The sequence below is a fragment of the Anabrus simplex genome, chromosome 3 (assembly GCF_040414725.1).
Source record: "Anabrus simplex isolate iqAnaSimp1 chromosome 3, ASM4041472v1, whole genome shotgun sequence".
Classification (NCBI taxonomy): domain Eukaryota; kingdom Metazoa; phylum Arthropoda; class Insecta; order Orthoptera; family Tettigoniidae; genus Anabrus; species Anabrus simplex.
In genome coordinates this window covers 62,420,709-62,444,054 of record NC_090267.1, presented here as the reverse complement: position 1 = coordinate 62,444,054, position 23,346 = coordinate 62,420,709, and the positions used below count along the sequence as shown (strand labels likewise).

General features: G+C 40.7%; 1 protein-coding gene across 1 annotated transcript in view; it reads left to right on the top strand.

Annotated features, from left to right (window-relative positions):
- The window catches only part of Gycalpha99B (guanylate cyclase 1 soluble subunit alpha 2), a 628,187-nt gene extending 605,325 nt beyond the window's left edge, over window positions 1–22,862 (top strand). The window contains exons 10-11 of the mRNA XM_067143771.2: window positions 15,958–16,112; window positions 22,172–22,862. Coding sequence (XP_066999872.2) covers window positions 15,958–16,112; window positions 22,172–22,376 — 360 coding nt within the window. The 3' untranslated portion in view covers window positions 22,377–22,862. The remainder of the gene's footprint in view (window positions 1–15,957; window positions 16,113–22,171) is intronic.
- Window positions 22,863–23,346: the final 484 nt, after the last annotated feature.

Genomic DNA, 23,346 nt, shown 5'->3' with positions numbered 1-23,346 from the left:
GATACACCTGTTGAGATATTAACAACCAATACAACAACCAAAACATCTCACCCTAAAACAGTTTGAATAGAAGTTGGACTCGAGAACAATAATGTCACTTCTCTGAAACTGTTTGACGTACGAAGTATAATTTTGACATTTTTTAAAATTCCCTTGGTGTCAAATTGGACACATTTGGAAACATTTTACATCCAAGTGTTTTAGATGGGTGTTAGCTTAAAATATTCATTCTTCTCAAACTGGTTGACGTACGAAGTTAAAATTTTGGTATGAAGTTTGCCCTTTTATTTCTTGCGTGTTAAATAAATAAAGTTTTAGAGACTCCGCCCATAAGAGATTTCAAACACAACTCTCTAGGAGAACAAAACTATTCCTTCGTCTGAAGCTATTCGGCACATGAAGTCGAAATTTTATGCCATGGTTGTCTCTAGATAGTAAATTAGGGACGGTTTAAATTCATTCCTGTTCTAAAAGCAAAAGCAAAGTCATCTCCGTACAGGCCATGAAGGCCCTTGGATGAGTGGAAGGTAAAGGCTTCCACCAATGTTAACCTCGGCACGTGATGGTGTAGAGTGGTTAGCTCTACGCCCGGCCACCTTTACCCCGAGGAATTAACCTGGTACTCATTTTTGGTGTAGGCTGAGTGAACCTCAGGGCCATATGCACCTCCGGAAGTGGAAATATCGTTTCCCCATTCCCGTTCTACGGGTTTAAATTAAGCTTTGATCAGAAAATAAAAATATTCATTCCTCCAAACTCCTTTGACGTCTGAAGTGAGGGTGTATCCTATAAGCGTGAACAACAGTGTAATCACAAAAGTGCAAAGCTTTCAAGTACAAAATTCACTTTAAAATCCTACCAAAGCACCTTGCTGGAATATAAATAAAATTGAAAACTCACAGACTCACAGATTGTTGGCTGTATCTTCGTAATGTCATAATGTAGGAACTTCCAATTTTTCGTGATCGCTGCACTATTTTTATATTCCCAATAGACATGAATAGGGGGGTGGATGTTGTTGAAATGTCACTTTTTCCTTCATGTTAGGACGTTGCTCAGTAGTATAGAAATTTATTCTGTGATATAACAAACGGTAATAACGTCTTTATTTTGTATTGTTTTGCATTTTTGTCGATTTGGAATTATTATTCATTATACAACTTTCAAGAAGGTTTTATTTCAATATATAACATTAAGAAGAATTTTAGGTCATTTAAAGTATTTTTTATTTATGCATGGATTCCTTATTATCAGACTGATAAGAGTCGACAAGTGATGACACAAAAACATACAATGCCATTTTTCTGACATATGGTCAAATTTGAAAAATACCTTTCATGACCAAGCAAATCGACAGTACCTCTTGGTGACTGAAAAAAAAGGTAAGAACGAAATTTGTACCTGTGAGTCTTTAGTTTCCAAGGTATGTGCACAAACATAATACATAAATCTCATCATTAGGAAAACGTATTTCATAACGTGTCTCAACCACAAGGAATGCACCAGCCTTAGCACACGCCCCGACAGCCATTAATATACCCCCGCGTACATCAAGGCCAATAACAAATGGAAACGAGAAGGGATGGGAAACAACTTTCTAGCTCTACATCCAGAAAATCATTATGACAATTTTTTTAATTTTCAAAATCTTCCTCTACTTGGCGGCTCCTAAGACAAATAATACACACACAAAATCATTCAAAAAATAAAGTAAATTATATCTCGGTCTGGTGAATATAAGTGGTGTATGATTATCAAAAGAAAACCCATGAGCGCTTTCAGGCCCCAGGCGATGAACTCCTTGAAACTGATGTTGAAGGTCTATCGTCTTCCTAGGGACTGTCCCTTTCGCACAGATCATGAGACCCCTCATTCTACGTCATCCTGCTCGTATTTATTCATATAATACGGCACGGTAGTCAGGTGGATACACTTCTCTTTTTGTCTACTTCGTCTGGTTGGTCGGAGGGTGTTTTACATCTTACTGCAGTTTCTAATATATATCCTTATCCCTTTAAAGGCGATCATATCTATCCTTCTCGTGCTGCCATTTACTCCGATGCCATGAACATCCTCATGCACTTGAAATCCTTTCTCACAGAGCGTCTGTGCTATGGACGACCTGATGTTGTGATGTCTGGGGTTGAACCCATAATTCTACCTCGGTATATATTGCAACTAGAAAACTGCAACTACAAGATACAACTACGAGTGCAACCGTAATTCTTTATTGCAAGCTCATTTCACCTTCCGTGGCGTGACAACTCGAAGTGGGAGGCGAGCCACCCATTCGAACGCGGTCGGAACACTTCGGCTGACCTTGTGTAATTAATACTGAACTTCTAGATCATAACCTTCATTGCGGGAGATTTCGGCACTGCCATTAACAAAGAAATATGTGTTTAAGAATTTAAGAAATATTTAATGAAGATAAAGTCCACAGGGTGGAAACGTATATGGAGAGAAGTGGGCATCTCTGGTGGCCGTGAGAGAAGAGCGTGTCAACGCAACGCAAGCCAAATGCGCCCGAAATCACCTGCACGAAATCAATTAATTAATTACGTCCGTTAAAGGAACGGGAAAATCAGCAAACAACACCATCATGACTTGAAAATTAGGTGGAACTTTTGGGACGAGTCTCGAATAAATCAGTCCAATGCTTCTCAAACTGTATGATTACACCACAATATATCACGACAAGGAAACCGTCCCTTGGAAGTCTACAAATACCCCAACCACAGGACAGCATGCACTCACTTCGTCATGATTCGCGAGGGTGGACCTGCGTCGCTTCAATACCAAGTAGAGGTCTTGAACTGTTCCTCCAATAACTTGTGAGATTTATACAGTTAGTTGGCTCGAGATAGAACATTTTTACCGAGTGGTTAATGGCAAAAAGGTATTAATTGAAGTGGTATAACATTCCTGAACTTCTCAAATGGAAGCAGCGAATTCATAGATAGATTTCGTGAATTACTGTGAGACGGTGTATTTTGTTAATCGGTGAAGGAAACCGTAGACTGGCAGAGATAAACTTCGTGTTTTATATATTTTAAACACCTGGCCTAGGGGGAGTTGAAGGTTCTTACAGGCGAGAGTTGAGTCCTCGGCACGAAACGAAATAGTTGTGCATAGTGTGTGTGTCGAGAGTAAGTTATTATTTACGTGTGTTAGATCAATATATTGAAGTGTAGAATCTGTGCAATCATAAGTTATACAATAAGAGAAGAATGTGTTCTTCAGCCATGAGTGGTTAAGTGTCTGAGACGAGCTGGCACAAAATGGAGCCAAGATAGCTCCGTGCCCACGACGCAGTTACAAGGGCTGTCTAATTTAAATATCATGTTGTAGTTAGAAATGTATACGCTTGTCCCGTTAATGAAATATGTTGCTTGTGTATAAATTAAGTGTATTGCAATGTTGAGGAAAATTGTGTATAATTCGTGTCAGTGCGCGAAACTTTAAAATGCGTTTAATTTTCTTGAGAGAAATGTAAAAGATGAAGTTTTAATTATTGTAATGAAAATTAATGAAATAATATTCGGGCCGATATAAGTTACAATAACGATAACGATAAAATAGTCGTTATGAGGGTGATAAAGTCAAGGAAAGGAAAGGAAGATCCTGAGAAAAATCATGGGCCCCATTAAAGAAGAAGGCAAATACAGAATCAGGCACAACAACGAACTGTACCAACAATTGGAGAGCATTACAACATCTATGAGGAAGAGGAGATTGAACTTCTACGATCATGTCATGAGAATGGACAATCAGAGGCTCACCTCCAGAATCTTCCACACCATCTCTAGAGGGAAAGCGACTAATGCCAAGTGGGCAAGACTCGTCAGAAAAGACCTTCAAGAATTGGACATTGCTCCCAGTGAAATTTATGACAGGAATAGGTACAGAACGTTGATCAGAACGTCAAACTCTCTCCAGTCACTAACAGAAAAAACAGTACGTCCGGGAGGAGGTGTGAAATGGACTCAGGAGCGAAAAGACATTCACAGTGCAAGAATGAAGGAGTACTGGTCAGAGAAGAAAGCTGCTAGAGATAAGAACCACGTGGTCCATAGCAGGCCCAAACGGAACTAAAATAATAATAATAATAATAATAATAATAATAATAATAATAATAATAATAATAATAATAATAATAATAATAATAATAATATTCACGTCGGGATAAATTTGAGGTGTTATGTTATGTGTTCAGCAGTAACGTCAAATGATATTTTCGATTTATACCGAAAGCCAGTGAAGTCTGGCAAAGTTGGCATTTATTTTATTTGCAATACAGAAAATCACTGTATGCTATTTTGCTCTTGTGGTCAGGAAAGTTTAAAGAACTATGAGAACCTTATAAATTTGTTGGTCATGAGATTGCTTGTATTTGAAAAAATCAGACAAGAAGAAATGGATTGTAATGGAAATGAAATATTATGAGAATAGTTAGGAAAATGTTAAACACAGATCAAGCCTACATTTTATGAGTGATATAATGATCAGGAGGCCGAGAATTACAGGCCCTGTTTTTCGACGGAGAGGAATTTTTGTGACAGGGTGTATGTTAAGATGTAATATATCTGAGACAGGCTGTGTAAAATAACGATGTCCTTGCAAGCAATCTAGAACGGTCGACAAATTTAAAGATGGTCTAAACCAAGTGAGATAGTTGTAACGCCTATTTTATGTACAATATGTTGTTTTCCCATGATTACTATTTTATATGAGACCGTAGGTCTTGGCAATTAAGTCCATGTGACGATTCTATTTAGTATCAGCCAAGTGAATTTTTGAGATAACTGACCTCAGGATCAAAGTATGTTCTGACCCACGGTCGAGGTATTATTTGATTATTGTAAATTGTATCCTATTCTGTATTTTTACGAAACGAAGTTATCGTGGCTAGAAACCTTGCGGGTGTGAAAAATTGAATTTTATTAGAATGATATTGTAACTTGGGTAGATTGATGAAAAGTTACTTTCGAGCAGCTGTGAGCTTGCATCCGGGAAATAGTGGGTTCGAACCCCATTGTCGGCAGCCCTGAAGATGGTTTTCCGTGGTTTCCCATTTTCACACCAGGCAAATGCTGGGGCTGTAGCTTAATTAAGGCCACGGCCGCTTACTTCAACTCCTAGGCCTTTCCTGTCCCATCGTCGCCATAAGATCTATCTGTGTCGGTGCGACTTAAAGCAAAATAGCAAAAAATTACTTCATTGGACAGTTCACGGTGATACATGTTTGGAACGTTGAGATGGAAGGCCATTTGGAGCCTCACACTCGGATTATGCCGTGGATATCGCGATGGTAGTGATTACTGTTTTCAGTGATATTAGGTAAATTAGATGAGAATTGAGTTTGTTTTATTTGTCGAACTTCACTGCGTGTGCTGAGATTGGAAGGAGGAATAGATTAAACTATTCGGACATGATGTTTAATTTCGATTTCACGCTTTATTGTAAGAAATGGACTGTGTTATGTTTCCAGGTTCGAGTTTATTCAGTGGCGAAATATAATTTCATTGTGTCAGAGATTCAACGAGGATTAGATTTAAATATCCGGGATTGTGTTTGAAGTTTCAATTTCGCCTGACAGTGTAAATGATGTGTAGACATCCCAACGATGGGTCAACGACAGATTTAGGATGCTGCGTGTATTATATAAATGTAAGGATGTGTATACTCTACGTAGGCTCAACGATAGGATTAGGGCGTTGTCTGTTCATAGTCAAGTCATTTGTTAGTGAATTTTGCGAATCGACATGAAAGACTTTAGTGTCTGGAGTAGTGAATACGGATGTGAAGAGTGTTAGCACGTATTATCCAGGCCAGTTTTCGGCATAATTCTTAATAGCCAGAATGTGCTCCCATAATAGTGTTGCATTGGTACTGGCATGAAAGTGAGGGTTGTCCTACATGGAAACCTAGCTAATAAAGATTGATCATTACTGCTTAGTCGCACGTATTCAAGTTCGATGAACTTTCGTTTTTCTATTAGTATTTTTCTTTACTTTAGATATTGTTCGGATGCTCGTTATCTATCGATAGTGTCGTGTGTTGACACTCAGTTGATTTATGTTGGATTTTCGCTTCGAATGCGGTTTCGATTCGTCAGCTGTTAATATATTTTATTTTCAATTTTCCTCATTTCATTTATATTTATATTGAGTGAAATGTTGCTCCACCGATTACTTGTAATTTAGTTTAGTGGGACAAGCGCAGGTAGACAGATTTGTAATGGTAGTCGTGGCTATAGAAATCGGAAATATTTCCTCTACTTTTTTTGGATGTGGACTTGTATGTTAATAAACTTACCGACATATTAACTCGTTATGGCCTGAAAACCGGTTTAGTAAGAACATTTTCAAGTAACTTATCACTTTCATTTTACTTCAATTTTGTCATTTCTTCTAAATGCATAATGAATTAATGTTTTCCTGCATTTCGCAGTGTTTTTCCTTCAGGACGACGATCCCCTCGGATCAAGTGTTGTTGGTTCCTTCTGAACATCTGTTTGGGGTGATGCATGTTTTAGCATCGGTATTCTTCTGTAACTTAATGGTGTCTCAAAATGATTATACATGGTGGAATTTTATTTTTTGATTGTGACAATTGGTGTTAACTTATAATGAACACCATGCTTTCTAGTAATATTTCGCAACCTATCCAAAGCAAGTGATATTCGATTTGGTTTGATTAAAGGTCCATTTGGGGGATGTTCCAATATCCGATAGGATAGTAGACTGGTGGATAACCTTAATTAAATGTACATCTGGAATTCTACTTGTTAAAGGTCAGATTTAACACGGATGGTGTGGATTAACTCTCAGTTATTGTTTGGATCAAGGTTGCCCGATTTTAGGGTTTTATTCTCGTTTTCTGGGTTTTACTGTCCACGAATTTTAAAATTTTTCATTCTCTGAAATATAATGTTAAACAATAATAAAAGAGAGCACTTACGTTATGTATTGTGACTGCGTTAAAATGTTAAAAATGATTAATTGATTTTTATGGCTGATATAATAAACATTTGTCGGGATTTAATTTGAATAAATATTTCAGTAAGCACATGTTTGCTCCTCATTTAAAGCAGTCAGGCTCTCTTCTGAACCCCATCGTTTGGTCAATGTAGTGACAGAAAAAAGAACCCGCTACGACCCCAAGGTATAAGAGTTCGATATTGGTCTATTGAATCAATCAGTCAATCAATACTGATCTGCATTTAGGACAGTCGCCCAGGTGGCAACCGATCAACGATTTAACGGTAAGTTCAAGGGTTCAGGGTTTCGAAGAGCTTCAGCGAAGGCACAGGAACCCAAAACGTGAGGTAATGTTTCATTCTCACTGCATCTTCTGCAGCGGTTACCATCAAAGAGCCTTCCCGGTACAGCTCTTACAGTTGCAATGTTAGATGTCACTTTCAGCGCCTTCATCATCTTTCCATCACGACGCGCAGGTTGCTTACGGGAGTAAAATCAAAAGACCTGCATTTGGCGAACCGAACTTTTCCTCGGACACTCCCGGGACTGAAAGCCACACGCCATTTCTTCTTCTTTTTCAGCGCGTCTCTCCACTCCTCGATAGAAAGCCCATTGTGGTGTCTAACCCAGCGGTTTGTAGGATATAACTCCTTGTACAGACACACACACACTCCTTGACCTTTGCTTCTCAACTGGCACCATTTCTCAAATTTTCTCGCATTTTATTTCTGAGCTTCTTGGTGCCATTTTTACCGTGCCTGTTCTTAAAATTCTCAGTTATATAATTTACATTTAGCTCAGCTAAACATCTGTTAATTTCTTCATCTATATTTCTTAGTGGCTTCGACATATTGGTCACCTTCCAGTTTGAGAATGTTGCAGCTGTTTATATGTTGAATCAAGGCTTCCCAGCTTGCCCTAAAAACACCTAACCCTTTGTACCGTTTACCTGAGCAAATCACAGAATCCGGAGTGTCAGTAGGAAGGGATAAGATCTCTTTCAGTGTACTCTTAACAGGTTTATCAGCATCTTCCAAGAACCACCGTGGTATTTTACCTGCAGAAATGAAGAGTAACTGGTAGAGTCAACGTAGGGCAAAAGGAACAACTGAGAACTGAAAATGTCTTATCCGGATGAAGCCAGGGGCAGGATGATAACGAGGTGAGTTCCACGTGAAGGAGTGTCACTGTCTTCTTGGAAACAAATAACATACTATCTGCATAATTTATCCCTAAGTATTTGATACCGAGCTCGATAGCTGCGACCAGTATCCAGTATTCGGGAGATAGTGGGTTCGAGCCCCACTGTCGGCATCCCTGAAGATGGTTTTACGTGTTTTCCCATTTTCACACCAGGTAAATGCTGGGGCTGTACCTTAATTAAGGCCAGGACGGCCGCCTACCCACTCCTAGTCCATTCTTATCCCATCGTCGCCATATGACCTATCTGTGTCGGTGCGACGTACAGCAACTTGTAAAAAAATATAAATAAGTATTTGACAGATTCGTTCCTCTAAATAATCTAATTACTGAACCTTCTTCGACTGTAATGAATCCTTCGATTAATTATCCTCCATTGATATTAATGACATTAGATTTTTAAGGTTTACTGTTAGGCCAAGTTCACGAAACCTTTGCAAAGCTAGTTTCGTCTGTTCTACTGCAGAGTCTCGGCTATTTTCTACAATAAGCGTATACTTTGCGAAGCCCAATAGTTAGAGGTTAGAGTCTGTTTGCAAGAGAATAACCATGCATGCTGGATAGTTCTTTTTCACCGATTTCTTGAAAACTGTGTTGTGTTGTGAGATTGTATAAAACTTGTGACAATGGAGGTCCTTGCATTACACGGCGTAATTTGATTGATTAGGTTTCTTGAAATTGGTCTGGATCGGAGTTGTATTATTCCCTGAAGCTTGCAAATTATTTTTCTCACGGTGCTTGGCGCAGTCGACGTAGCTAATGTTTTCCTTAAGTGTAAATGACCCACGTTTTCGTAAGCCTTGCTTATGTCTAGGAAGACCAGGATAACGTCTTCTTTGTTGTGTTTTGCTGAGTTTAACTCAGATCTCACTAAAGCGCCATGTGGTTTGATGAATCCTCTTTGATATTCGTGAAATTGGATGAAACTCCCGTACCTCGTCTAGTCCCTGTTGGGGACTGGTTTTGAATTGAGTAGGAGTCAGTCAGTACTCTTCAGGGAACAGACTGGGATGTAGGGCCTCAACCCCGACACGGCGCGTCCCAATGGCTCATAGGGGAAGTTTCTGTAGGTATGCAAGACAGATGCGAATAAGGCTTTACCAAATAAGCACCTGCGGATCAACTGAGGCATTCCACTGCCTTGTGGATAGTTTCGACCCAAAGGCTATGGGAGTGAACCCAGAAAAAAATCAAGCAAGGACGGAGGCTTTAAGGGAGCAGCCCTCTCACTGTCCTAGCTCCATCACAGGGTTAATTACCAGTATGGACTGAACTTCAAAACAATTCAGAGAAATATTGTATTTGAAGCCGTAGGGATCACAAGACGACGAATTGGCGAGAAACGGAATATGAGAATCGTAACCTGGAATATTACCTCTCTGACAGGCAAGGAAGTGGAAGTAGAGGAGATGAAGAAGTACACTCTCGAAATCCTCGGGATCAGTGAAGTGAAGAAAAAGGGAACTGGGGAGATGGAACTGGTCAAGGAATATGTTCTGAGATATTCAGTAGTAGATAGGAGATGTAGAGCTAAAGAAGGAGTCGGAATTATCACAAGTGAACAATTAAGTAATAAAGTGATAAATTGGAAAGCAGTAAGCCCAAGGATAAGGAGATTATATCTGGATCTGGAAAATAACCTAAAAGCTGCTCTCATATAAGTAAATGCTCCTACTGAAGATAGTGATGAGATAGAAAACGATATATTTTACTCTGCCCCCTAGAGGATATTGGACGAAGCTAGAGATACCATAGAATCGGCGATAATAAGGGTGGAATGGAAGGCTAGAGTTGGGAATAAAATGAGTTCTGGTCATGGAATCTTGGCAAGGTATGCGGTTAAGAGAAGTCTGAACAGCAATGAGAAGAGAATACGTGAGTTCTGAATAGATAATGAAATGCGAATAGGGAATTCTTTCTTCCCTCATAGACAGTTCCATCAAATTCCCTTCCAGGCAATGAGCAGAAATGTACGAAGTGCAATAGACTACTATGTATACCACGAAATTTGAAAAGTGGTACGAGGGCTGGAACGGAGTCCACTCAGTCTCTGGAGGTCAACTGAGTAGAGGTGGTGTCGATTACCACCTCATCCATCCTGGAAGTGGTTTTCCGTGTTTTCCCACTTCTCCTCCAGGTAAATGCCGGGATGCTAACTTAAGGCCACGGCCGCTTCCTTCCCTCTTCCTTGTCTATCCCTTCCAATCTTCCCATCTCCCCCCACAAGGCCCTTGTTCAGCATAGCATGTGATACAGCCTGGGCGGGGTACTGGTCATCCTCCCCAGTTGTATCCTCGGACCCAATGTCTCACGCTCTAGGACTCTGCCCTTGAGGCGGTAGAGGTGGGATCTCTCGCTAGGTCCGAGGGAAATACCAACCCTGGAGAGAGTAAACAGGTTAAGAAAGAAAGAAATACTATTTCAACAAATACTTCAGTCAGTTATGTAACATAAGTAAGGGCAACCTAGCTGAGGCCGTAAAGGCGTGGGCAGGGTAAGCGGAAGAACGTGGGTTCGATTCTCCGCTAGGAAATCAAACAATTTATGAAAAGAGATTTCCACATCTTGAGGTGCACATGGCCCTAAGGTTCAGTCAGCCTACACCAAAAGTGAGTACCAGGGTAATTTCTGGGGGGAAAGTGGGTCGGCGTAGAGCTAACCACTCTACTCCACCAAGTGCCGAGGTTACGGATAATGGAAGTCATTACCTGTACAGAGATGACCCTGCTTTTACTTTGCTACGCAACATAAGTAATATGTCATATATTCGGCTGTCGGTTATCGAGGATTGTTTTTGGCTTGAGGGAATTCAAATCAGCCAAAATCAGCCGAAATCGACTAAGTCGGCTACACTGGTTAAAATGAAACGAGCAAGAATATTCAATGGACTAACAAATATTGAATATTTCAATAGATCAATATACTTTACGACGCACCTACACAGATAGGTCTTATGGCGACAATGGGATAAGAAAGGGCTAGGAGTAGGAATGAATTTTTCTTTATATCTTTTCTTATTTAACACACTAACACATCGAAGAATTTCGGCGATGGAGCGCTGGGAGAGGGCTAGGATTTGGAAGGAAGCGACCGTGGCCTTAATTAAGGTACAGCCCGAGCATTTTCTAGTGTGAAAATGGGAGACAACGGCAAAACTACTTCAGGGCTCCCGACAGTGGGTTTCCCCCTTCACAAGATGACAGCTACGTGACTCAAACCACACGGCTACCTGCTTGGTAATATTTTAAGTAAAAACGGCAGATACACAAAGTATGAACTACTTGCAGCCGTTGGCAAACAACATTGTTTTAGAAGAACTTCAAGTGCAGAATGAAATCCTGCGTGCAACCACCGCCGCCAGTGTGGTTCCCACTCTCTCGTAAGAAGCTTAACGATATTTCTTCTTCTAGGATTACTTTCCGTCCCTGGGTTGGCGGCTACGACAATCTGTCAGACTTTGTCCCACATGAACGTCATTCAACGCTCCATTTACAAAGAGGAACTTTGCTCCAGCAGCTTTTTCTTATCAGTATGCACTTCGTAACAGTATTGGCAGGCGTCCAGTATCGCTCGGCGCCTCTCGTGACCTGTGTCGCTTGGGGGTCGACCGTCCAGGTGGCGTCCTCATCCATCAGTGGTTTTTGCTTTCCTCTTGTGATATACGACGTTGAACGCGGTCTTGTCTTGAGATCAATACAGAACTGATCCAATTACCACTGCGAATTTACCACGCTGCCCAGTAGTAAAAACTTCAACAGAATAACCACTACAAACAAAGTAATATCACCACAGTCGAGAGAACTCGCCGCATGAATCGAGCTGTGAGCTTCAATTCGGGCAATATTGGGTTCGAGTACGCAGTGAGAGACCCTGAATATGTTGTGGATTACATAAGCAAATGCTCGGGCTGCGCCTTCTTTAAAGTTATGTCCACTACCTTTTCAATCCTAGCCCATCCCCATTTTTCAGTGGCCGAAAGTCTTCCATTATACGGGCGTGCAGCTGTGAGTTTGAATTCGAACCCCTCTGCCCACAACCCTGAAGATGGTTTTGCGTGGTTTTCCATTTTCACACCAGGCAAATGCTCAGGCTATACCTTAATTAAGGCCATGGCCGCTTCCTTCCCAATCCTGGACCTTTCCTGTCACATGGTCGCCATAAGTCCTATCTGTGTCAGTGCGACGTAAAGCCAATTCTAAAAAAAAATTCTACCATGTGAAGCGCGACACTTAATCACTAGTAAAAAACGTTTCAACAGAACCGCAACAGACAGCTGTGAATTATTTGTGAAAAAACGCTGGGTTATTTGTTTTTCTGGATAGTGATCTCCGATACAAAAGGGAAATTCTACCTCAGGGGCTAATGTGCAAGATGGCTGCCGTGCCCAACCACATCTGATATTCTGAGGCAATAGGATGACATGACCCGTTTCGCTTGCGCTCACTTGGCTACATTTCCGTTCATAACTGTATGAGTCTGAAGGAGTTCTCACTCAGCTCTATCCTCTTAACCGGCTGCCCTTTTCAAACTTTTGGAGCAATGTCAAATCAGTGTCATTTTTCTTTTTCTGCAGGTGAGAGGGTGTTTGAATACTGGTGTAAAAAGTGACTAAAATGGACCCTAGATCCTCTTAAATTCCAAGCGTGGGTTGGTGGCTATAGGGCACTAAACTGAGTCTGGCATTAATTTAGTTGTTTATCCTTCTCTGCATTTGGGAAACAAACCTCACTCGAATAAGAATAATATGTATTATTGTTTTCAGGATCCAACCTGCTTTCGTGCTGAATAGTCACAAGAAAAAATAACAAACCAAGTAGGATATGTCCACATTCGGTGTGTTAGTGAGACGTGGGACGTGGGTCCCGAGGTTATATAAGATTTTGCGGTCTACGGCGGGCTTTCCTAACTTATATGGATAATAATAATAATAATAATAATAATAATAATAATAATAATAATAATAATAATAATAATAATAATAATAATAGCTATCAAAGTGTCAGGTTCACTGATGCCGTACGCAAGAGACGCCAGAAACTCTGTGGCCATATCTAAATAATGGACAGCGACAGACTCACCAAAATATTATTTAAAGTAATCAACTCAAACAAAGTCAAAATGAACTGGCTAGAAGAAACTAAGGCGAGTCTCCAATAAATTAATATCACGGATGACATCATAGAAGATCGTGGAGCCTTTAGCAAATAGTAGAGTGAAGCACAAATTCGTGGAGAAACCTATAAAAGAAAACCGGCAGGCAGTGGTCCACAAAATGCAAGATGCAACACAGTGCATTCATGAGGAGATTTTGGCAGGATAAGGAGGCAAAACCATCAGGCCAACGAATAAGGGCAAACGTATTCTTTGAAAGAGCATAACGAAGAAAGAAGAAGAGCAGCTGTCAAACACAACCACGCTCAAGCCATAAGCCGAACTCATGCCGTTAGCTAAACCTCTCTCTTGCCAGGCTGGCACGCTAGTAGTTAGCTAGTTTTCCAACAGAGTGCAGCACTCGCTCCTATCTTGCCCAAGGTCAGCCCTTGATGCTGCCTAGTTAGGTTAAGCCCAGCGCACTCACTTAAGATCCGAAAGGAATGGGTTCCAAACCTCAGTGATTGCGATGATTTCCACTTATAGTAGACAGAACACTGCGGTGCTAAAATGTCCACCTCTCTCGTGTAGTGTTTAGTGCGATTAGCTGCCACCCCCAGAGGCACAGGTTCGATTCCTCGCTTTGCCACGAAATATGAAAAGTGGTAAGAGGGCTGGAACGGGGTCAGCTCAGCCTCGGGAGGTCAACTGAGTAGCAAGGGTTTCAATTCCCTCCTCAGCAATTTTCCACTTCTGCTCCAAGCAAATGGCGGGATGTTACCTACCTTAAGGCCCCTGACACTTCCTTCCCTCTTCCACGTCTATCCATTACAATCTTCCTATCCCCCTACAAGGCCCCTGTTCAGCAAAGCAGGTGAGTCCGAAGGAAAAACCAACCCTGGAGAGTAAACAGATTAGGAAAGGTAGAAAAGAAAGCTAGTGGTTTAACGTCGCGCTAAAACAAGTCAGGTTTCCGGTGACGGAAGAATGGGAAAGGTCTAGGATTGGAAATATAGTGGCATTAATTAAGTTACAGCTCCACCATTTGTTTGGAGTGAAAATGATAAACCACGGAAAACGATCTCCAGCACTGTCGACGGCGGGTTTCGAACTCATTGCCTTTCGAATGCATGCTCACAGCTGCGCGACACTAACCGCACGGCCAACTCGCTCGGTGATATATTACGCACCTTATGTCCTACTCTACTTATAATTTCATTTTCCAATCGCATGTTTCCCGCAATACTTCCCTTTATTCGAATACAGTACAGAACAAAGTTCGTTCGTTCGTAATCTATTTACCCTCCAGGTTCGGTTTTTCCCTCGGACTCAGCGAGGGATCCCACCTCTACCGCCTCAAGGGCAAAGTCCTGGAGCTTCAGACACTGGGTCGGGGATACAACTGGGGAGGATGACCAGTACCTCGCCCAGGTGGCCTCACCTGCTATGCTGAAGAGGGGCCTTGCGGGGGGATGGGATGATTGGAAGGGATAGATAAGGAAGTGGGAAGGAAGCGGCCGTGGCCTTGTGTTAGGTACCATTCCGGCAATCGCCTGGAATAAAAGTGAGAAAGCACGGAAAACCACTTCCAGGATAGCTGAGGTGGGAATCGAACCCACCTCTACTCAGTTGACCTCCCGAGTCTGAGTGGACCCCGTTCAAGCCCTCGGACCACTTTTCAAATTTCGTGACAAAGCCGGGAATCGAACCCGGGCCTCCGTGGGTGGCAGCTAATCACACTAACCACTACACCACAGAGGCGGACACAGTACGAAGTACTGTATTATAAATGTCTCATGGACCACATTTCTGCGTTGTGAATACTCACATCCTATGGGCCCTCTAAAGCATCAGTTGTACTAACAAAATCATCGAATGTTATACTTTTGCAGTAATATCCTCTCCTCTGGACAACATTATACCCACGGGGAGTAATGAACCTTCATTTTATCGCTAAAAGTTATTTTTCCGAACAAAGCTTTTGTTTCTTTCTTTCTTTCTTTCTTTCTTTCTTTTTTTCTTAATCTGTTTACCCTTCGGGGTTGGTTCTTCCCTCGGGATCAGCGATGGACTACAATGCTACCGCCTGAAGGGCAGTGATCCGGAGCTTGAGACAGCTGGGATAGAACTGGGGAGGATTAGAACTGGGGAGGAGGACCTGTACCTTGTCCAGGTGGCCTCACCTGCTACGTTGAACACGGGCCTTGTGGAGGGATGGGAAGATTGGACGGGATGGACAAAGAAGAGGGAAGGAAACGGCCGTGGCCGTAAGTTAGGTACCATCCTGGCATTTGCCTGGAAAAGAAGTGGGGAAAGCACGAAAAGAAACCACTTCCAGGATGGCTGAGGTTGGAATCGAAACCCCTCTACTCACTTGACCTCCCGAGGCTGAGTGGGCCCCGTTTCAGCCCGCGTACCAGTTTTTAAATTTCATGGCAGAGCGGGAATCGAACCCAGGCTACCGGGGTGTCAGTTAATCAGACTAATCACTACATCACGGAGGTGGACAACGAAGATTTAACACAGCATAATTATTTTGTTAATTCGGTTACAAATTTAATTATTCTATGTTCTTACTTTAACAATTACTCAGTAATGTGGTCCTTAATTTATGTTACCCTGTAGTCTTTACCTTTACGTATATGATGTTCTGACAATCCCAATCTATTTCTCCTTGTTCCAGATGCGGATCGGGATCCACACAGGAACTGTGCTGGCCGCAGTCGTAGGCCGAACGATGCCACGGTACTGTCTCTTTGGCCACAACGTCACCATCGCTAACAAGTTCGAATCTGGAAGTGAACCTTTGAGGATCAACGTCAGTCCGACTACTTATGAGTAAGTCACTACCTGTATGATCTCTTGACGTTGTGTGTATGGTGGGTCTTCGAACATTTCTCATTACTAGACATAACATAGCTCCCTCCGTGGGTCAGCGGTAGAACGTCGGACAAATTACCCCAAGTATTCCCTACGAGCGGGGACACTAGAATATGTATGTATGTTCAGTCCGTCAGCGATGCCGTTGGTGGGATCCTCAACAGCTCTGTCATCAGCTGTCATAGATAGCCTGGGCATCGCTGAAGAGGCGTAGTAGGGAAATGAGGAGTGAGGTAGTTTCCCGTTGCTTTCCTCACCGAGCCAGGGTTGCTATTACATATCAGTCTGCCAAGCCCACTGAAATGCATACACCAACAGACCCTATGAGCAACATTTTCACATCATTCATAGCAGGGACCAGCTGCATAAGGATTGGCATTACTAGCATCGCTCATACCTCAGTCACTTTCATATTGTCAAAGCCAAGGATAAGACAGAGACAGATCTATGAAAGTAACAAAATTGCTCTAGCCTATGCTAGAAGATATAGTGCACTGTAAACACTAGGTCCTGCCAGCAAAGGCATACAGTAGAATACACCCACATTATTCCCTGCGTACTGTAAGAGGCGATTCTCACACTGAGTCTAACATTGTTTCCACTTAACCACGTTAGGCTCCTCACTTTTATCTGTCCGTCCGGCCTCCCGTAGTCAACGCTTGTTCTTTTTCTACACCTGTGGTATTAGGTTTTCGGGGCCTAGGGAGACTTCATTTTTTTGCCCTTCGTGGCCCTTCATTCTGCAAAGTATTGGACCTTTACCATCTTCCACCGATTAGTTTTAATAATGGATGGTTGCTCAGTTGTACTTCCTCTTAAAATAATAATCACTCTATTGCAAAATTATGCAAGTGCCTCAGTCATGGTCATTTCTGCATGTGTGTCACATACTTCTTTTCTAAAGTGACCTCATTTAACAGATCAAAGAAAAGTTTGATAACCGAGCTCGATAGCTGCAGTCGCGTAAGTGCGCCCAGTATCCAGTATTCGGGAGATAGTAGGTTCGAATCCCACTGTCGGCAGCACTGAAAATGGTTTTCCGTGGTTTCCCATTTTCACACCAGGCAAATGCTGGGGTTGTACATTAATTAAGGCCACGACCGACTCCATCCCACTGCTAAGACTTTCCTGTGCCATCGTCGCCATGGAACGTAAGCCACTGAGGTTATTACGCTTCCCCAATAATAATAATAATAATAATAATAACAATAATAATAATAATAATAATAATAATAATAATAATAATAATAATAATAATATTATGCATATAAAATACGAGTTTTTCCTGTACTTTGCTCGGAATTTAAAAAGAATGGTGTTTCTGTATTGGTTGTATTCAGTGTAATAAGGAAATGCATATTTCAATTTCCATCATTTCTCTCTGTCTGTTTGTATGTACGGGTATTACGAGAAAACGGCTGAAGAGAATTTAATGAAAATCAGTGTTTAAAGTCGGGGAATGATACACTACAATCCATAAATAATTTTATCCACGCAGAGTAAAATGGTAGTTTAGGGGAAGGTCTAAATTTTAATTCTCAGATATTTACGTTATTAATGGTCCTATCGGTAAATACTACATAACTAATGTTATATAGAATTAAATTTCCGAACATTTATGTCTTATATATTTTTACCGTATCAGGTATGTTAAGAGAGATATTCGTGAATTATTTTTTTTATGGTTCCTAAGTCCATTTCAACGCCAAACCACGATAATATGATGAACAGGATTTGATGAAAATCGGTATGTATAGCTTGGGAATATGGTGCTACAGTCTAGCTTATAAATAATTTATGCTGGAAGGTTCCTAAATTTTTTTTTTTAAAGACCTGTGTTATCGGTCCTGTGGAAAGTATTACATACCGTAACGAAATTTATAGAGAATATACGTTCCAGTCATTTATCACTTGTACAGTTTTACCGTACCGACTATGATAATTTAATAATGGGTAAATTTAGACATTTTTGCTTACTCCATTTCAACGCCAAGCACTGTTAACATGGAAATATTGTTAATAGTGCTATTAAGTGTATCTAACCATCATTCCATCAAAAGTCCGACTCGTTGGCTGAACGGTCAGCGTACTGGCCTTCGGTTCAGAGGGTCCCGGGTTCGATTCCCGGCCGGGTCGGGGATTTTAACCTTAATTGGTTAATTTCAATGGCACGGGGGCTGGGTGTGTGTGTTGTCTTCATCATCATTTCATCCTCTTCACGACGCGCAGGTCACCTACGGGTGTCAAATAGAAAGACCTGCACCTGGCGAGCCGAACCCGTCCTGGGATATCCCGGCACTACAAGCCATACGACATTTCATTTCATTCCATCAAAATATACGGTAATTATTGGATGGTCTACCTTATGAGAAGACTTCCCTTTCAGCTAACAACTCTTATTTGTGAAGTTAAGTCACCAGTTCTATCGGGTAATGCATTGAAATAAACTTCAAAGCTTCCCTAACATGTGAAAAAATTCTTACAATTAGAAGAAATACACGGATGTAGGCTAATTTATTTTCATCCTCCTCATCATGAATCATTTGGTGATCATTAATAAAATATCAACATATGGACGGCATTGAGATCGTATCCTATTCTACTCATTGCTTACTCATGGATTAATGGTCAACTGAAGACAGATTATATTCATTAACTACCTCAAAAATATGTAACTTGGAATATTATTTCCCTTAACAACACAGCTATGACCATACTCACGAAGAACATTAATTATCATAACCTCATATCAATATTAACCATCACTTCACATTTCATATCAATATCACATTTCACTTCACTGTATATGCATTATCTCATTCCAACTCGACGTATATCTCACTGTCATCATGGACCGTGAACTTAACTACTCTGTCATAGTTTCAATCTTTTCATAATTCCAAAAGATATTACCGCATCCTTCTATATAGTAAGCATTTCCTACATACGATCTCATTTCTACTATTACTCGGTGTCACAAGTTCTCACATATGCCTAACATTTAACTCAACGTCGTATGAAATTCTCCAATATTTTAAAAATTGATGATGATGATGATGATGCTTGTTGTTTAAAGGGGCCTAACATCGAAGGTCATCGGCCCCAGATTAAAAATTAACCTCCTCTCATATTACATTGACAGCATTACGAACGGATGCTTTATTATCACTGGTTGACTATACCTTACATATGGATTTGACGTTTAGGTTTGATGAATACCTAACATTAACCTAACTTTGGTATCCGTCTTCTCGTATATAATTATCACACTGACACTAACTAGAATAGCACTTTAATATAAAGAACAAATAAATTCTTACTTGTATATTTGACTTAAAGAAAACTTATCTTTGCTTTGCATTTCCCGTAGTCGTCTCATGTCCGGGTGGATGGACATGCGGGCATAACTCCTTGCATTTCCCTTATTTGTTTGGGAACATCTGGGACTGTCTCATCTGGTTACTGGTCTTCATGGGCCGGCAACGTCATCCTGCTGCTTTCATCTGGGCAGCCTCGCCTTCATCTTCTTAGTGCATCATGGTAATAGCTCGAACAATTGGAACAGAATAAGACGTCAATTTAGTCAATGTCGTCATCTTATGGTTATACTTTCTTACTATTTGCATGTGATAAATAAAGATTGCTCTCAGAAGAGTTGATCTCAGAAATATTTTAACAGTTCGGAATATGTAAAGGTGATTATTCCACTCAAATTATGGAGATTGTGCGTTTTTATATATATTTTCCTTTCTTTCTGTTAAGGTGTAAAATCGAATGTTGGTCGATCACGGGTTTAGATTTTCATCTCAAGGAATGAAATGAAATCGCTTATGGCTTTTAGCACTGGGAGTGTCCGAGGACAAGTTTGGCTCGCCAGATGCAGGTCTTTTGAGTTGACTACCGTAGGCGATCTGCGCGTCGTGATGAGGATGGAATGATGATGAAGACGACACATACACCCAGCCCCCGTGCTAGCGGAATTAACCAATTATGGTTAAAATTCCCTACCCTGCCGGGAATCGAACCCGGGAACCCTGTGACCTAAGGCCTGCACGCTAACCATTTAGCCATGGAGCCGGACTCATCTCAAGAATCACCCTGAATCAGGAAGGGTACCTGTCTTTAATCCCCAGCGAAAAAACCAAAATGATAAAGAACTTAATAATAATAATAATAATAATAATAATAATAATAATAATAATAATAATAATAATAATAATAATATGTGTCATTTCACTGTTCTCAACAAGATCCAGTCGGAACAAAAATGGAGTCTAAGTTATCAGAACGTCGATATTATAACGTCAGATACTACTATGAGCCAAAGTAGTAATGTTTTCGTCAAGCGCTAGGCGAAAAAGAAACATAGAAGGCTGTGATAAAAGAATGACGTACGAAGATTGTTAAGAGTTATTATTAGAAGAAAAATTTAACATTCATTCAATTTGGCTTAGAAGAAGAACGTCACAGTCGATCGCAAGAGGAAGAAAATATCATTACACCGGAATTCTATTTCTAAGACAGAGAGACCGAGCTCGATAGCTGCAGTCGCTTAAGTGCGGCCAGTATCCAGTATTCGGGAGATAGTGGGTTCCCATTTTCACACCAGGTAAATGCTGGGGCTGTACCTTAATTAAGGCCACGGCCGCTACCTTCCCACTCCTAGCTCTTTCCTGCCCCATCGTCGCCGTAAGACCTATCTGTGTCGGTGCGACGTAAAACAACTAGCAAAAAAGAAAAAAATATTCTCTGCAGCATTAGCGCTACAAATTATTTCGCACCACGAAACTAAATCGCTTTTTAAAATATAAAAATATTCCACAGTGATAAGTTACATGGGATTACTGCTACGTCTCGAGTAAAACAGCCTACCTGGGTATTGACGGACAGTAGCTGGGGAGTTAGATAACTTTGTACATGCTATATGATTTTCCCATCAACGACGGGTACTGCAGCTAGTAATAATACTAATCTGGTTCAATATTTCATCTCATCGTATGGACGAGTTCCCTATGCAAGGTAAGGGTGTATTCTGCCCGAAGGCAGGTCCGAACCTCCGCAGAGGTGTGCCTGAGCCGGAGTTTACGTACGGTAGGATGGCCAGTTCATTTCCGCTCCTCCATTCCCTTAACCCCCACCAACAGCGCGTGGCAAGCCATCCAAATCTTGACCAAGCCTAGTGTTGCTTAACTTCCGAGATCTCACGGGATCCGATGTTTCAACACGGCTACGGCCGTTGGCGGTTCTCTATGTGGGCACGGTAATAAAATGTTGTGCTTTGTAGTGGTCTGAGTGATCACATATCCCTGGTTTATAGCTGGAGTCGGCCCTATCGTATCTATACAAGACAGTCTTGATATGTCGATTGAGGACTTATAATAGCAATATTCTGTAGGAAAAAAATCAAGAAAATATTAATGACATTAATATTCAAGTCAGAAGTATAAGAGGCAACTTTTCTTTCCAAAGTTTCCTGTTTAAACATGATCTCATTGATTAGAATCTGTAAAAATACAATATGTCTATTAATTTTCGAATTAAAATGATGTTATTTTTGATAGTTTAAAGACGGGGTTTTGAAATAAAAGTGATCCTTGACACTTTTCATTATTATATTAGGCCTTCAAAATGACATCAATATTAAGCAGACACTGAGACTTGCGTTCGTGTTAATGTCCAATAGACCAGATCCATTTTTAAAGATGAAATGACCGGGAGAGTTGGCCGTGCGGTTCGGGGCGCGCAGGTGTGAGCTTGCATCCGGGAGATAGTGGGTCCGAATCCCGCTGTCGGCAGCTCTGAAGATGGTTTTCAGTGGTTTCCCATTTTCACACCAGGTAAATGCTTGGGCTGTACCTTAAGTAAGGCCACGGTCGCTTTATTCCAACTCCTAGCCCTTTCCTATTCCATCGTCGCCATAAGACTTTGTCGGTGCGACGTAAAGCCACTAGCAAAAAAAAAAAAAAAAGAGGATGAAATGTATGACTAGTTCAAAATATTTATTTCTATGTTTTCAGGTTCCTGAAGAACGACCCTGGTTTTGAGATGACACCTCGACCACGAGAATGTCTGCCTCAGTCTTTTCCTGCTGACATACCGGGGACGTGTCACTTTCTGCACCGCTACCGTCACCCGGCAATACCACGGAGCAACCCCTACTCGCTGAATGAAAACGTGGACATTGCTTTGAAGGAACTGCACATTGGAGAGAAACACACTTAACCTACCACGTGTCACTGGAGCCAGCCAACTTCTAACGCCTTCGTAGTTTGCCGAGTGTTTGTGAATATTCATTGTCAGACAATTGTGTTGACATCTTTGACGCTTAATTCAAAAATATCTTGAGAGAATAAAAATGATGTCAATCACTATTTAAACGTCTTTAGATCCAAGCTGCTGGCGGGTAGAAGAGGAACTTGGTAAACGCTTGGTGTGGGACAATTAGGATTCGTGCTTCACTAACTTCCTTTAAAAATGTTCACCAACTGTAATGAATACAAAGCTGAGTGTATTTTTCGATGTTATAAATTGTGTTCCTCTCCCAGAGCTGTGAATTACTTGCTCCACTCTTAAAGGTTCTCAACCTTCAATAAACTCTATTTTTGGACTGGAATTGAACAATTTCATTTTCGCTAAATACCTGAGTACAGCTAACGAAGACTGAATGTGAAAGTGAAAACCCTCTTCTTCCTCTCAATAAAATACTGATATACCAAACTACTTTTCCGCTGATATTCTTCTCTTTCTTAGGCTGTAGTAACCATGTATCTCCCACCTATTCTGATACTCTTGCCAATCACAGTTACGTAGTACATAAAATATATAATCAGTACATGAGGAAATACATATACAGATAGATTATTTAATTAGCCTTGCAAAGTTAGGGACAGCTGTCCCTGTCTTACACTGATTTATTTATTTATTTATTTATTTATTTATTTATTTATTTATTTATTTATTTATTTATTTATTTATTTATTTATTTATTTATTTATTTATTTATTTATTTATTTATTTATTTATTTATTTATTTATTTATTTATTTATTTATTGTTTCAAAGATCCCGTGAGCTAATGCTCTTAATGGGACAGCACATTAACAAGCTGGCACAGTTACAATACTAGAGGCAAATTAAATTATGGATAATACAGAACTGAACATATTTTTAATTTAAATTTAAAATGCAATATT